Source organism: Sebastes fasciatus, chromosome 1 (assembly GCF_043250625.1).
Source record: "Sebastes fasciatus isolate fSebFas1 chromosome 1, fSebFas1.pri, whole genome shotgun sequence".
Lineage (NCBI taxonomy): Eukaryota > Metazoa > Chordata > Actinopteri > Perciformes > Sebastidae > Sebastes > Sebastes fasciatus.
In genome coordinates, this window is record NC_133795.1 from 8,474,239 (window position 1) to 8,486,269 (window position 12,031).

At 39.5% G+C, this 12,031-nt stretch overlaps 1 protein-coding gene and 4 non-coding genes across 6 annotated transcripts in view; 3 read left to right on the forward strand and 2 right to left on the reverse strand.

The window, feature by feature from the left end:
• The window catches only part of eogt (EGF domain-specific O-linked N-acetylglucosamine (GlcNAc) transferase), a 35,006-nt gene that overhangs the window by 1,054 nt on the left and 21,921 nt on the right, over nucleotides 1-12,031 (forward strand). For both annotated transcript variants that reach the window (XM_074615554.1, XM_074615638.1), the window contains exons 2-6: nucleotides 2,417-2,669; nucleotides 4,131-4,231; nucleotides 4,535-4,643; nucleotides 4,881-4,975; nucleotides 5,053-5,157. In XM_074615554.1, coding sequence (XP_074471655.1) covers nucleotides 2,466-2,669; nucleotides 4,131-4,231; nucleotides 4,535-4,643; nucleotides 4,881-4,975; nucleotides 5,053-5,157 — 614 coding nt within the window. In that variant the 5' untranslated portion in view covers nucleotides 2,417-2,465. The remainder of the gene's footprint in view (nucleotides 1-2,416; nucleotides 2,670-4,130; nucleotides 4,232-4,534; nucleotides 4,644-4,880; nucleotides 4,976-5,052; nucleotides 5,158-12,031) is intronic.
• Nucleotides 8,048-8,119, reverse strand: trnae-cuc (transfer RNA glutamic acid (anticodon CUC)). The gene has a single exon. It is a non-coding gene; the product is annotated as a tRNA-Glu (tRNA).
• Nucleotides 8,853-8,924, reverse strand: trnae-cuc (transfer RNA glutamic acid (anticodon CUC)). The gene has a single exon. It is a non-coding gene; the product is annotated as a tRNA-Glu (tRNA).
• trnar-acg (transfer RNA arginine (anticodon ACG)) lies at nucleotides 10,057-10,129 on the forward strand. Its single transcript has one exon. It is a non-coding gene; the product is annotated as a tRNA-Arg (tRNA).
• Nucleotides 11,702-11,774, forward strand: trnar-acg (transfer RNA arginine (anticodon ACG)). Its single transcript has one exon. It is a non-coding gene; the product is annotated as a tRNA-Arg (tRNA).

Here is a 12,031-nt window from a genome sequence, read left to right on the forward strand (position 1 = left end):
GTACAAATTACAGCCCTAGATTCAAGGTAATAATAAACTGTACATTGTTAACCTGTTCTAGCCGGATGAAATCGGTACCGGGTTCAGCTGAGCTGTGTGTTAAAACACTGACTTTTAAAGGTCCCATATCGTGCTCATTTTCAGGTTCATACTTGTATTTTGTGTTTCTACTAGAACATGTTTACATGCTGTAATGTTAAAAAAACAACTTTATTTTCCTCATACTGTCTGTCTGAATATACCTGTATTTACCCTCTGTCTGAGACGCTCCGTTTTAGTGCATTTCAACGGAATTGCGTTGCTAGGCAACATGTTTACTTTACTGTCAGCTGATGTTATTTTCATACACTGCAACAGGGAATAAACTGGGACACATTTAGAATGTTTATGTTTAAAACCGTGTGATGGTCTAAATATTGTATATTTGTGACATCACAAATGGACAGAAATCCTAACGGCTGGTTTCAAATACACAATTTCTGAATACGGGCTGTGTGTATTTCTCCGTATGTTGAGCGTTTTGATAGTTTAACAGTATTTATATAGCACTTAAACCTGCTTTATAATATAAAAAACATGAAAATCTCACTTTTTACAATATGGGACCTTTAAAACTTCATAAAATGCTGTGTTGGTCTTTTTTCCGAATTATTTCTAAACGACGAGGCCTTAACACTACTAAAATAACACTCCAAGTGTACAGTATTTTGTCCAAACAATGTTTATTTGGCAATGATTTCAATATTTTAGTTACAAAATCAACGCATGAGAAATTATTTTTTTACCTTATTAAATCTTTGACCGTTTTTAATTTATTTTTATAATTTACGTTGTTATTGATCTTATTTGTTATTATCTAAGTTTTACTTGATCATATTTCATTATTACAATACAACTACCCCATTTGGAGATTATTATAATAGAACTACCCCATTTGGAGTCAAAATTATACAATTTAGTTGTTTTTTATTGATTTTATACTGTGCACGATGGTATAATCTGATGATGCACAGGGTAAATGTCATGGCCAAAGGCTCCATTGTGTGCACATAGCCTCCTGTAGTGGATATCAGTTGTATTTTTTAGCCAGATTCCCTTTCAAGAGGTAGAAAACCCATTTGGGTATCCAAGTGGCCAAATTGAGAGTCCGCCTAGTCCTATCCGTACTAAAACCTTTGTAGAATCTATGTGCTTTGTGTTAGTTATATCTGCTTTGGCACAGTTGTAGTCGAGGAGTTGCTGAATGAATTCATTGGCATCTCTGTGTCATTGCTATAATGGTGTTATCCACTGTCTAATCTAGAAAACATTTTAGTCGAGGATAAAAATGTCAATTTTTCCTTTGGTTCATCACAATTTACTCAGGCATAGAAACAGTCACAATGTTACTTACACTGGGGATGAATTCTCTGAAGTCTTACTTATCCATAGAGGCCAAGATCATGCATATAGACCTGGTAGTTGTGGAGCTATTCTTGATTTATTTTGGGTATGTCTGTCTAGGCTTAAGAGGTTAATATAAAAATATTTAATTTTTTGTAAAAAAAAAAAATGCAAAATACGCAACTTGACATCTGATATGAAGTAGCAATAACAAATAACTTAGATTTGTACAAGCACATAGCCTATTGTACATAGATTTCCCACCATATATAGCTGTGCATAGGACAGAACAACTTCATTGACAATGGCAGAAATTGGCTCTTGAGCCCAATGAGAAGCTGTAGCAGAGTGTTACTCAAGCCATTTGTTCTGTGTGTACCAGGTTTTGCTCTCTTCCGGTCAACCTGCATTGTTCGAGGAAATTTAGTTGTTTTAGCCCATCTGCCAGATACTGGGATATGTCTGGGAGGGAAAAAGTTATTCAGTTTCAAAACCACGAGTGATACATGGTTGTTAATTTATAACATACCATGCATTAAGTCATAATAGCAATGATGCTGAATTCCATTCATTTGGCCCTGCCCCTGGTTTTAAGTCATATACCGCAAAATCAGTCATTCTCAGCTCCTTCAGCTGTGCACAGATTTGGGAGCCATTGTTATGTGGTAACTGCAATAACGGCAATCCCACAAATATTCTTTGATTGATTTTGGGAGTGAAGAATGTCAGTGGTTTTGGGTTGTGTAAGCAAATGCATACTGGATGAAACTCATATTGTTAACCAGCCAGCCAGCAGTTTTCATTTGCCTCCCTCAGTCTCAGTTATGATTGCTCAGACAAGAGTCGGAAAAAAGGTCAGCAATACTTCCTGCAACGGGACCTTTCCCTGTGAGGCGCTCAGATCCGCCTGGAGCTAGGTTCCCACACACTTGCTTGTGCCCACATGCTTGTAAACTGTGGTGTTGGGCTTTTAACCAAGATTACAGAGTGCAAGTCTGAGTCTGTGTCTCTCCCCTCTTTTTGTCCTCCTCAGAGAGCTGTGAAGAGAGGCAGCTATCTCACATGTCTGTGTGATTCTGACTATGCTGCTCTTGGTAGCGCTGGGCATAGTTTTTTCTTTCACTGTGGTCACCGCTGAGAAGGCTGAGAACACCAACCACAAACCACCAGCACCGCTGCTCAACCACAGCTGGATCTCCCTGCCGCCAGAGCACGTACCCTACTTCCTCTACAACAACAAGAGGGTCGCTAAGCAATGCCGCCTGGACCCACTTTGCCCTTTTAAAGTAAGATATGCACTCTGTCAACTTTTCACTGTTCAAATATTTTCTCAGTGTGAAGTGGTAGCACGTTAGTTAGTTTTGCTGTACTGTGAGGAAAAGCTCCTACGAAGCCCTTTACTGTCGAGTGTCTTGAGATTTAGATCTTGACTAACAACATAAAAATTCTTGTTAAATTGTATTTCCTGTTAGTGTTGTGTAAGATAGCGGCATTATGAGTAGGCAGAATGGGCAGCACATTATTTAATGAAGATCGCACTCAGTTGCAGTTTTGAATTATGTTATTTCTGTATATAGATGTGTACGTAAATGGACACTGCTCTCCAGTAAGTAGACGCAAAAGATTGTTCTGACCCTTTGCCTAGGGTGTCACACTGATGTTCCATACATCAGAAAAGATAGGAAAGATGGCTGTGATAACTTGTACCAATATTATTTAGAGCATCTGGATGACTCGGGGTTACTCTGGAGTAGAGGTCAACCGATAGTGGATTTTTAAAGGCCGATATAACAATGATAGTTTTGAGCAGGAAAAAGCCAATATCTTATTTACTTTTGCAGCAGCACAGTCGGCTACTTTTGCATACACCGTTTTTAATAAATCATTTTTCTGTCTCTCCGAATTTATCCTGAAGTGCTATTTGGGGGATTACATCATTGGAAAATGTTCTATTTATTTGTAACGGGAGATCCGCTGTTCTGTGGTTTACAATATGACTGGCCAGGATTACTTCTGTTGCGTGTCTCGTACATTGTTAAATGCCACTCTTGCAAACCATTAATGTTCATGCATATTCTGAGCTAAGGATGATCCTTAAGTGTGCGATTTCATTTCATGAATGGATGGTTATGTGGCTGGATTATTTGGAAGAGAGAACGCCAAATCGGTAAGCAAGTTAAAATAAATGAAGAAGTGAATGATTTCTTTTCCTCCCTGTCTGCCTGTCTTGTATCATGGGACAAAGAGCTGATGGTATTGCATTATGTATTCGAGATATAACTTTTTTTTTCTCCCCCTCTACCTTGATTTTGTGTATGGAGCCTCCATGCAAAACAGTGATGTACGTCACTACGTGACTGGGGGAGGCTGGGCAGCCATCGGCCACTATCAGAGCCCAGTTCCGCCAATAACGATATTTTTTAAAACGTCCTATCACCACCGATTAATCGGTCTACATCTACTCTGGAGTTTACATTACAATTGCAATTACAATTGTAGTAAGAAAATTATTAGAGAAAAGCACATTTCAGATACTTACTATTGTGTAAAGTTATTTTATTTTTATGTATTTTGCAACTCCATCAGCTTTGTTAGCTCATGTCCTTTTAAAATGGTCAAATTTGATGGTAAACTTGTGTCACAACACTATACTAAACTTCTTGTCTTTCTCTGTCTTACTCCATCACTCGCTCTCTCTTTCTCTCACACACATATATTTACATTTGATATACTTGTTTTTACAACAGGACGCTCTGCAGGATCTGTCTGCCTGTTGGGGCTACGAGAAGAACTGTGATCCAGGGAAGCGCTTTAGCTATCCAGTCTGCACCAAAGCTGACTCTGGATGGTACAGTTCCTCACAACACTTCTAACACACTTTATGTTCCCACTTTGTCCTCCTCACAAGTATAATGCCGTTTACGTAATTTACTTCCCACACCTCTCCTAGCAGCCAGCTATGATGTGTCAGTTGCTCAGTAATCTTAAGTATAACAAATAATAGTAATCTTTTATTCATAGGTATTGAATTTACTGAACCACAGCCTCGTTGCTTTTCCAAAGTAAAAGTGTACTCATTCATAGCATGCATCATTGATGAACCATTATGGTTTTCAACTTTGATGATCTGCTTAAATCTCTGATCTGTCAGGGCCCGTTCTCTGGAGGCAGCCCAGGAGCTTTTCTGGAAGCAGGCTGATTTTGGCTACGTCAAGGAGCGCCTCTCTGAGCTCAAAACACTCTGCACGGCCAGCAAGCCAGTAAGTCTGCTCATTTCCTTAGTTCCCACGGGCCTACTGAGTCAACAGGAAGAAACAACATGTAGAAACAGACACAGTGTTGAACAAAAGAGTCCACAGACAATAGGCCTGAACATAATTTGCTGTTCAAAAGCAGTAGTGTAGAGAGTATAGTATAGAGACCACTCTCACAACCTCTAAGGTCCAGAGTTAATATCACGTAAAAATTAAATATTTCTTCTCTTAATATTTTTCCAGGGGGACTCATCATTAAGATGTAGCAGCCACACTCGCTACTGTAAGGCAACTAACCTTTACCTGGACCTACGTAAGCCGCGCAGAAGTCTTGAGAGGTCAGTATATTTGAAAGCGACATATATGTGAAAAAATGAATTGCATTGACACAAACTCATCCATGTTTGTGTTGCAGGTACAATGAGGACTTCATTCAGAAGGGTGAGATTGGCGGATGTTGCAGACTGAACAAGCGAGCACTTGCTGTCGAGGGAGAGCACAAGAGCCCTTTGCAATCTTGGTGAGGCAGGACACACACACATTCACACACTCATTTACTGAGCTTTAGCCAATGACGTTGGTATGAGCTCTTTGGAATTGGAAAAAAACATACATTTATGGTCACTAACAGAGGCTAAAAGCATGTTCCTTGACCAGGAATCGAACCCCGGGCCGCTGCGGTGAGAGCACCGAATCCTTATAGTGGAGCGGCTAACATCCATTTTTCAGTCAAATCGTGCAAATAGTGATACAAGCACCAAATTTGGCATGATGATTCCCGAGGGGTCACTTAGCAAATATAAACGATCGGCCACTTGAAAATCCAAGACGGCGGCCATTTTTCAAGATGGCCGCCAAATTGACCTGCCGTTAATGGTTTCTCTCATAGAAATTCATCTACTTGGTCAATTTGAGTGATCTTGGTGTCAAATTATGTGTTTTCTAGCATGCTGGATCTTATTTTGATAGTTTTAATAATTTTGAACTGCAATATGGCGGACATTTTTAAGATGGCTGTCAAATTTACTCGCAGAGAATGTTTTTCTTAAAGAAATGCATGTACTTGGTCAACTTGAATGATTGTGATGTAGAATTATATGTTTTCTGGTATGCTATCTAATTTTACAGCTTTAACATCCTCCGATATGTTTTTTTTTTACTTTTGGCTGTCCGGTGAGTCTTTGCTTTGTGGTGTTTGCATGGCTCAAGTAGGCCTACTGTTGTAGATATCAATAGCTGCTGTTGCCATAGGTGTAGGGGCTTAGTGGTAGGGGTAGTACCTTTGTTTCAGAAGTCAGCCACATCCTCCAGGATGGACTACTGGCACTGGTCCTCACTACTTGCCCAACTCTCACCTGTGGCTCCATGAAGTTGCTAGTGCACGGCAATGACCACACCCCGGGACACCATGTTGGCTCACGGGCTGAACTAGGTGAGGGTAGCACACAGAGAGTATCTCTGTGATGGAGTATGTCTAGCTCTAAATGTCAAAGTGCATAGAGTCAACGAACCAGCCATCTTTATCCATGAGGTTCCAACCCAACTGCCAGAATTGGAAAAACAGCAAAGAACTGTAAAGGAGTGATTGTCGGGCACTACCAGGGCACACTGGTGACAATCGCTGCTGTGTAACTCAGAATGGGGTTTAACGTCAGCTAAGTAGGATTCAGCATTATACTTAGTGTCCAAAATGCTGCTTACTACCAACCCCTGATCAGTTTAAGGCAGCAAAACCTGAATCGACAGGATGTGCAAGCGCGGGAGAGCCGAGCCAAGGATAATGGGGTTTCAGTTATCCAGATAGTGTACAGATTGCGTAAAATAATGCATGAACCTAGCTGTATCCCATGCAAGCAAGTGCCCGTTCAGTGATGGAAAGCTCCTTCCCAAACTGAGTGCTGGAGATGTCATCCTGCTTGCTTGGCTGCTCTGTACAAACGAGAACGAGCCTATCTGAATGCCCAACAGCTGCAGAAGAAAGAAGAGCTGTCCCAGAAGAAGGAAGCAAATATGGAGAAGCAGTCCACCTGGCAAAGGCTGCTCAGATGATACGTCGTGACATGTTTCAGCATAAATCAGAATTCAACAGCACGTCTCATGATGGGTACCTTGAAGATACCGTCCCACCATCACTGCTTCAGTTTGTATGTATGATTGAACATGGGGCTGATATCAAGTCACAACTCCAAAATGGCACATCAAAATCTGACCTTGCAACTGTTACAGTAGAGCTGTTTTGCCAAATACAGGGAAGGATCGCAGGTCCACAGGCAATCCAAGGACAGGAAGACACCTTTTGCTATGTATGTTGGCCTGTCTGTGTTTTCCAAGACCAGAAAGAGGCAACTGATAGATATGTTGGTGTGGGAACCTCATGGATAAAGATGGCTGGTTCGTTGACTCTATGCACTTTGAAATTTGGAGCTAGAAATACTCCATCACACAGAGACTCTCTGTGTTTTACCCTCACCTAGTTCAGCCCATGAGCCAACATGGTGTCCGAGGTGTGGTCATTGCCGTGCACTGGCAACTTCATGGAGCCATAGATGAGAGTTGGGCAAGTAGTGTGAACCAGTGCGAGTAGTCCATCCTGGAGGATGTGGCTGACTTCTGAAACAAAGGTGCTACCTCTACCACTAAGCCCCTACACCTATGGCAACAGCAGCTATTGATATCTACAACAGTAGGCCTACAAGCCAATTGAGCCTTGCAAACACCACAAAGCAAAGACTCACCGGACAGCCAAAAGTAAAAAAAAAAAAACGTATTGGAGGATGTTAAAGCTGTAAAAATTGTTAGATTAGATAGCATACCAGAAAACATATAATTCTACATCACAATCATTCAAGTTCATCAAAATCATGCATTTTTTTAAGAAAAACATTCTCCGCGACTAAATTTATATTGAAGTTAAAAATTATTTAACTATCAAAATAAGATCCAGCATGCTAGAAATCACATACTTTGACACCAAGATCACTCAAATTGACCAAGTAGATGAATTTCTATGAGAGAAACCATTAACGGCAGGTCAATTTGGCGGCCATCTTGAAAAATGGCCGCCGTCTTGGATTTTCAAGTGGCCGATCGTTTATATTTGCTAAGTGACCCCTCGGGAATCATCATGCCAAATTTGGTGCTTGTATCACTATTTGCACGATTTTTCCACTATCCGCTCCACTATTACTATTAGAAACATTCTTAGGATACTTATTTGTTTATATCCTGTTTATCAACTTTTATTTCGTAATTTTGCATTTATGTATCTATTTCCATATTTATTTCAACTTGTTTTAATTTATTCTTTTATTTATTTATTGATGCTTGAGTATTTTTTTGTCCTCCATATGTAGAATACAGGCCTCAATGCTGTTTTGACTTTAAGTTACTAATAAGGACAAAAACTCGTGTTCCCTGACCGGGAATCGAACCCGGGCCGCGGCGGTGAGAGCGCCGAATCCTAACCACTAGACCACCAGGGACATGCTTCTGCCTGTTTAGGGAACTTGATTTGTGGATCGAATAACATGTTTGACAACTGTCAGGATGGGACTTTTTGGATGTAGTAACACAGACCGTCAATAGGGGGTGCTCTGTGCACTGTATTGCCAGAATTTTGCTGAACAGGCCTCTGTAGTTATTAATATCCTGTACACAGCACGACTGAATTAATAATAAATCATCACCGGTGATCCAATCCTGCTTTGGACAGGGATTAGGACATCCTACCTCATTAACATACAGACATAAAAATACATAAATAAATATATAAATAAATACTGTATAGTTGTACGATAATGTTGAAATTAACTTAAGATATTTATTTATTTATGTCCTATTTAACTCTCAATGTTTATTGATTTACTTATGAATTTATCTATTTGTTTCCATGTTTATTTCAACATTTATTTTTTTATTTCCATATTTATTTATTGATACTTGAGTCATTTTTCGTCCTCCTTATTTAGAATGCAGGCCCCCATGTACTTTTGACTTTTGGTTTGTTACTAAACGGGGCCAAAATCATGTTCCCTAACTGGGAATCGAACCCCGGACCGCGGCGGTGTGAGCGCAGAATCCTAACCATCATGGTCACTGGCGATACAGTCTTGCTTTAGACAGAGGTTTACATTCATTATTATCCTCCTATTTAGAATGCAGGCCTTTGTGTACTTAGGACTTTTAGTTAGTTACTGACAAGGTGCTAAAGATATGTTCCCTGACCGGGAATCGAACCCGGGCCGCGGCGGTGAGAGCGCCGAATCCTAGCCACTAGACCACCAGGGACATGCCTCTGCCTTTTAGGGAACTTGATTTGACGATTGAGTATCACGTTTGACAACTGGCAGGATGGGACTGAATAAATCACTCATCACAGGCGATTCAACAAGTATCATTTGCTTCTGTAAGGCTTGCCTAATTGACCAATCCAGCTTTAGACAGAAGTTGGGACCTACTACCTCATTAACACACAGACATAGAAATACATAAATGAATATAGTTGTACGAATACGTAGAAATAAACTTAAGATATTTATTTATTTGTGTACCATTTAATTATCAAAGTTTATTTATCTATTTCTTTTGTTATTAATTTATCTCTATATTGATTTAGTGATACTTGAGTCATTTTTGTCCTCCGTATTTAGAATTCAGGCCCCCATGTATTTTTGACTTTCAGTTGCTAATAAGGGCCTAAATCATGTTCCCAGACCGGGAATCGAACCGGGGCTGTGGCAGTGAGAACGCTGAATCTTAACCACTAAGCATCTGCCTTATAGGGAACTTGCGTTGTGGATTGAATAGCACGTTTGACAACTGACAGGATGGGACTTTTTTGATGTAGAGGCAGCTAATGTCCTGCCTGGAGAATTAGCAGTTACAGTATGTGTCATGTTTTCTTTGAGTCAGACCAGCTATATACCAGCTCCATTATAGGGGAAACAGTGTAGTTAAAATTTAAAAAGTCTGTTAAATCTGTTACAGACACAAAGGCATGTGGAGTAATCCCAGTAGGAGTACTAGTTTCCCCCACCCCCTGCCTTAGAAACATGTTGACTAAATTAATCACACAAACTAGCACCTATTGTCATTTCAAAAGAGACACCTAGAGAGGTGCTTTGAAATGTTAAACAGAACTAATGACTTCAGTCCTCTGGTCCTCCTCACCTCACTGATATAAATAAAATGTAACTCCTAGACCACAACATTTAATTTAGTTATTTAATAAGTTATTTATGATTTAATAAGTTAATCTAAGTTGTTTACCTTTACCTTGCATCTCAAGTCTGTTGTTGATATGATCATATTTCTCAAGGCAGTGAACAACACGCTGCTCCCTCTCAAAGCAGACCTAAATGGGGAGGCAGGGCCAGTGTGGAGGAATGTGGGGGGTGGGGGTTTCCTCTGTTAGGCATGCGGGCTAGTGGCGCAATGGACAACGCGTCTGACTACGGATCAGAAGATTCTAGGTTCGACTCCTAGCTAGCTCGTTCAGTGTTTTTCCTCATATGTGCACTGAGTTCTGCTGCAATAGACGAGAACAATATGACCCGATGCGACAGTATATGTAAAATGCTGCTCATGAAGACACAGTATGATCAGTGTCAGTGTGTTCCTTGATCTTTGAATGGGATTTAGAATGGCTGGTGCTGAAACAAGTCTGCCAAAATCGATGTTTTGTAGCATGGCTTTATATATGGAGGACAAAAAATGACTTCAGTATCAATAAATACAGTAATAAATAATTAAATACAGAAATAAATAAAAGGATAAATAAATGCTGAAATGGTTATGGAAATAACTGCATAAATAAATATCTTAAATTGATTTATTTATTTATTTCAAAAACATTCTGCCTACTGAAGCTTTAAGGTAGTGAAAAACACGTTGCTCCATCTCAAAGCAGTCCTAAAAAGGGAGGCAATGACTGCAATAGACTAGAACAGCCATATTTCATCATTTTCCTCATCTTAAATGCATCATTCATCATTCACAACACAAAATTGCCATTTATCATTTAAGGGAAATGACCTCAAGGGTGGAAGTAACAAAAAATAATAGCAGAAAAGGGAAGTGATTGAAATTGTGAATTGAAAAATCAGTTGATCTGATAAACTTGATTGGCATTTTATTGAAAATAACATTTATCGTTTACGGCACGCAATTTTTCTTACTTCCGCCCAAAATGTCAATCAAAAACCACATCCGCCGGGAGAGTGCGGTTCGCTGAGTCGCCTTGTTCTATTTTTTTTTTTTTTGATTGGGTTGAAGTAACAAAAACAATACTTTTTCAAATAAAATGCCAATCAAGTTTATCAAATCAATTGACAATCTATTTTTCCAATTTACATACATTTTCATCACTTCCCTTTTCTTCAATTATTTTTTGTTACTTCCAACCTTGAGGCCACTTTCCTTAAATGATAAATGGCAATTTTGTGTTGTGAATGATGAATATAAGATGATGAAACATGGCTCAGTTTTCATCATATCACAACTGTTTTAGTCAAATCAGCCCCAAATTAATCAAATCACTTGATAAATTGTCACCTAATTTTTCATTTCACATCCATTTTTATGGCTAAATTTTTCAATTGGCATGTATTTTCATCCCCTCCGTTTATTTCAATTAATTTTTGTTACTTACACCCCTCATAAGGTACCCATATATAGATTTTAATAGGCTGTGAGGAAAAACGGGGAAGCCTATCTAGAGAAAATAAAATAAATCAGTCTCCCATTCATCGTCTATGGAGCAGCTCCAGACTTTATACCCTATGACATCACAAGTTTGAGACTTACTTCTCTGGTTTCTGGCTTTGAGAGAGAGAGAGAGAGAGAGAGAGAGAGAGAGAGTGAGTGAGTGAGTAACTCATGTTCACAAATATTGATTGCACTTTCCTAGGCCATTGAAATAACATATTGGAATTTTTAATTTAGGTGGTGTTCCCCTTTAAGGTAGTGAAAAACACGTTGCTCCCTCTCAAAGCAGCCAGGAATGTCAGGGGGGTAGGGCTTGTGCTCGATTCTCCTGTTTTGTTAAAAGCACATGGTGCTCTGGCGGGCTAGTGGCGCAATGGATAACGCGTCTGACTACGGATCAGAAGATTCTAGGTTCGACTCCTGGCTAGCTCGTGTGATGTTTTTCCTTGTGTGGAGAGAGTTGTGCTGCAATGACGGAAATAGACTAGAACAATGAGAGCAAATGTGACAGTAAAATGCTGCTCATAATGTGCCCCTAATATAGCAGTTCATAATCCCTTATTCTAACTATGAAACATGTTCTATTTGCTATTAATTAGTAATTGCACACAGTAGTCTTTCCTGGTGTTTAATTTAAAGTTATTGCATTTGTTAAAAATTATCCCTTTCTTGGGCACTTTAAGAGTAAC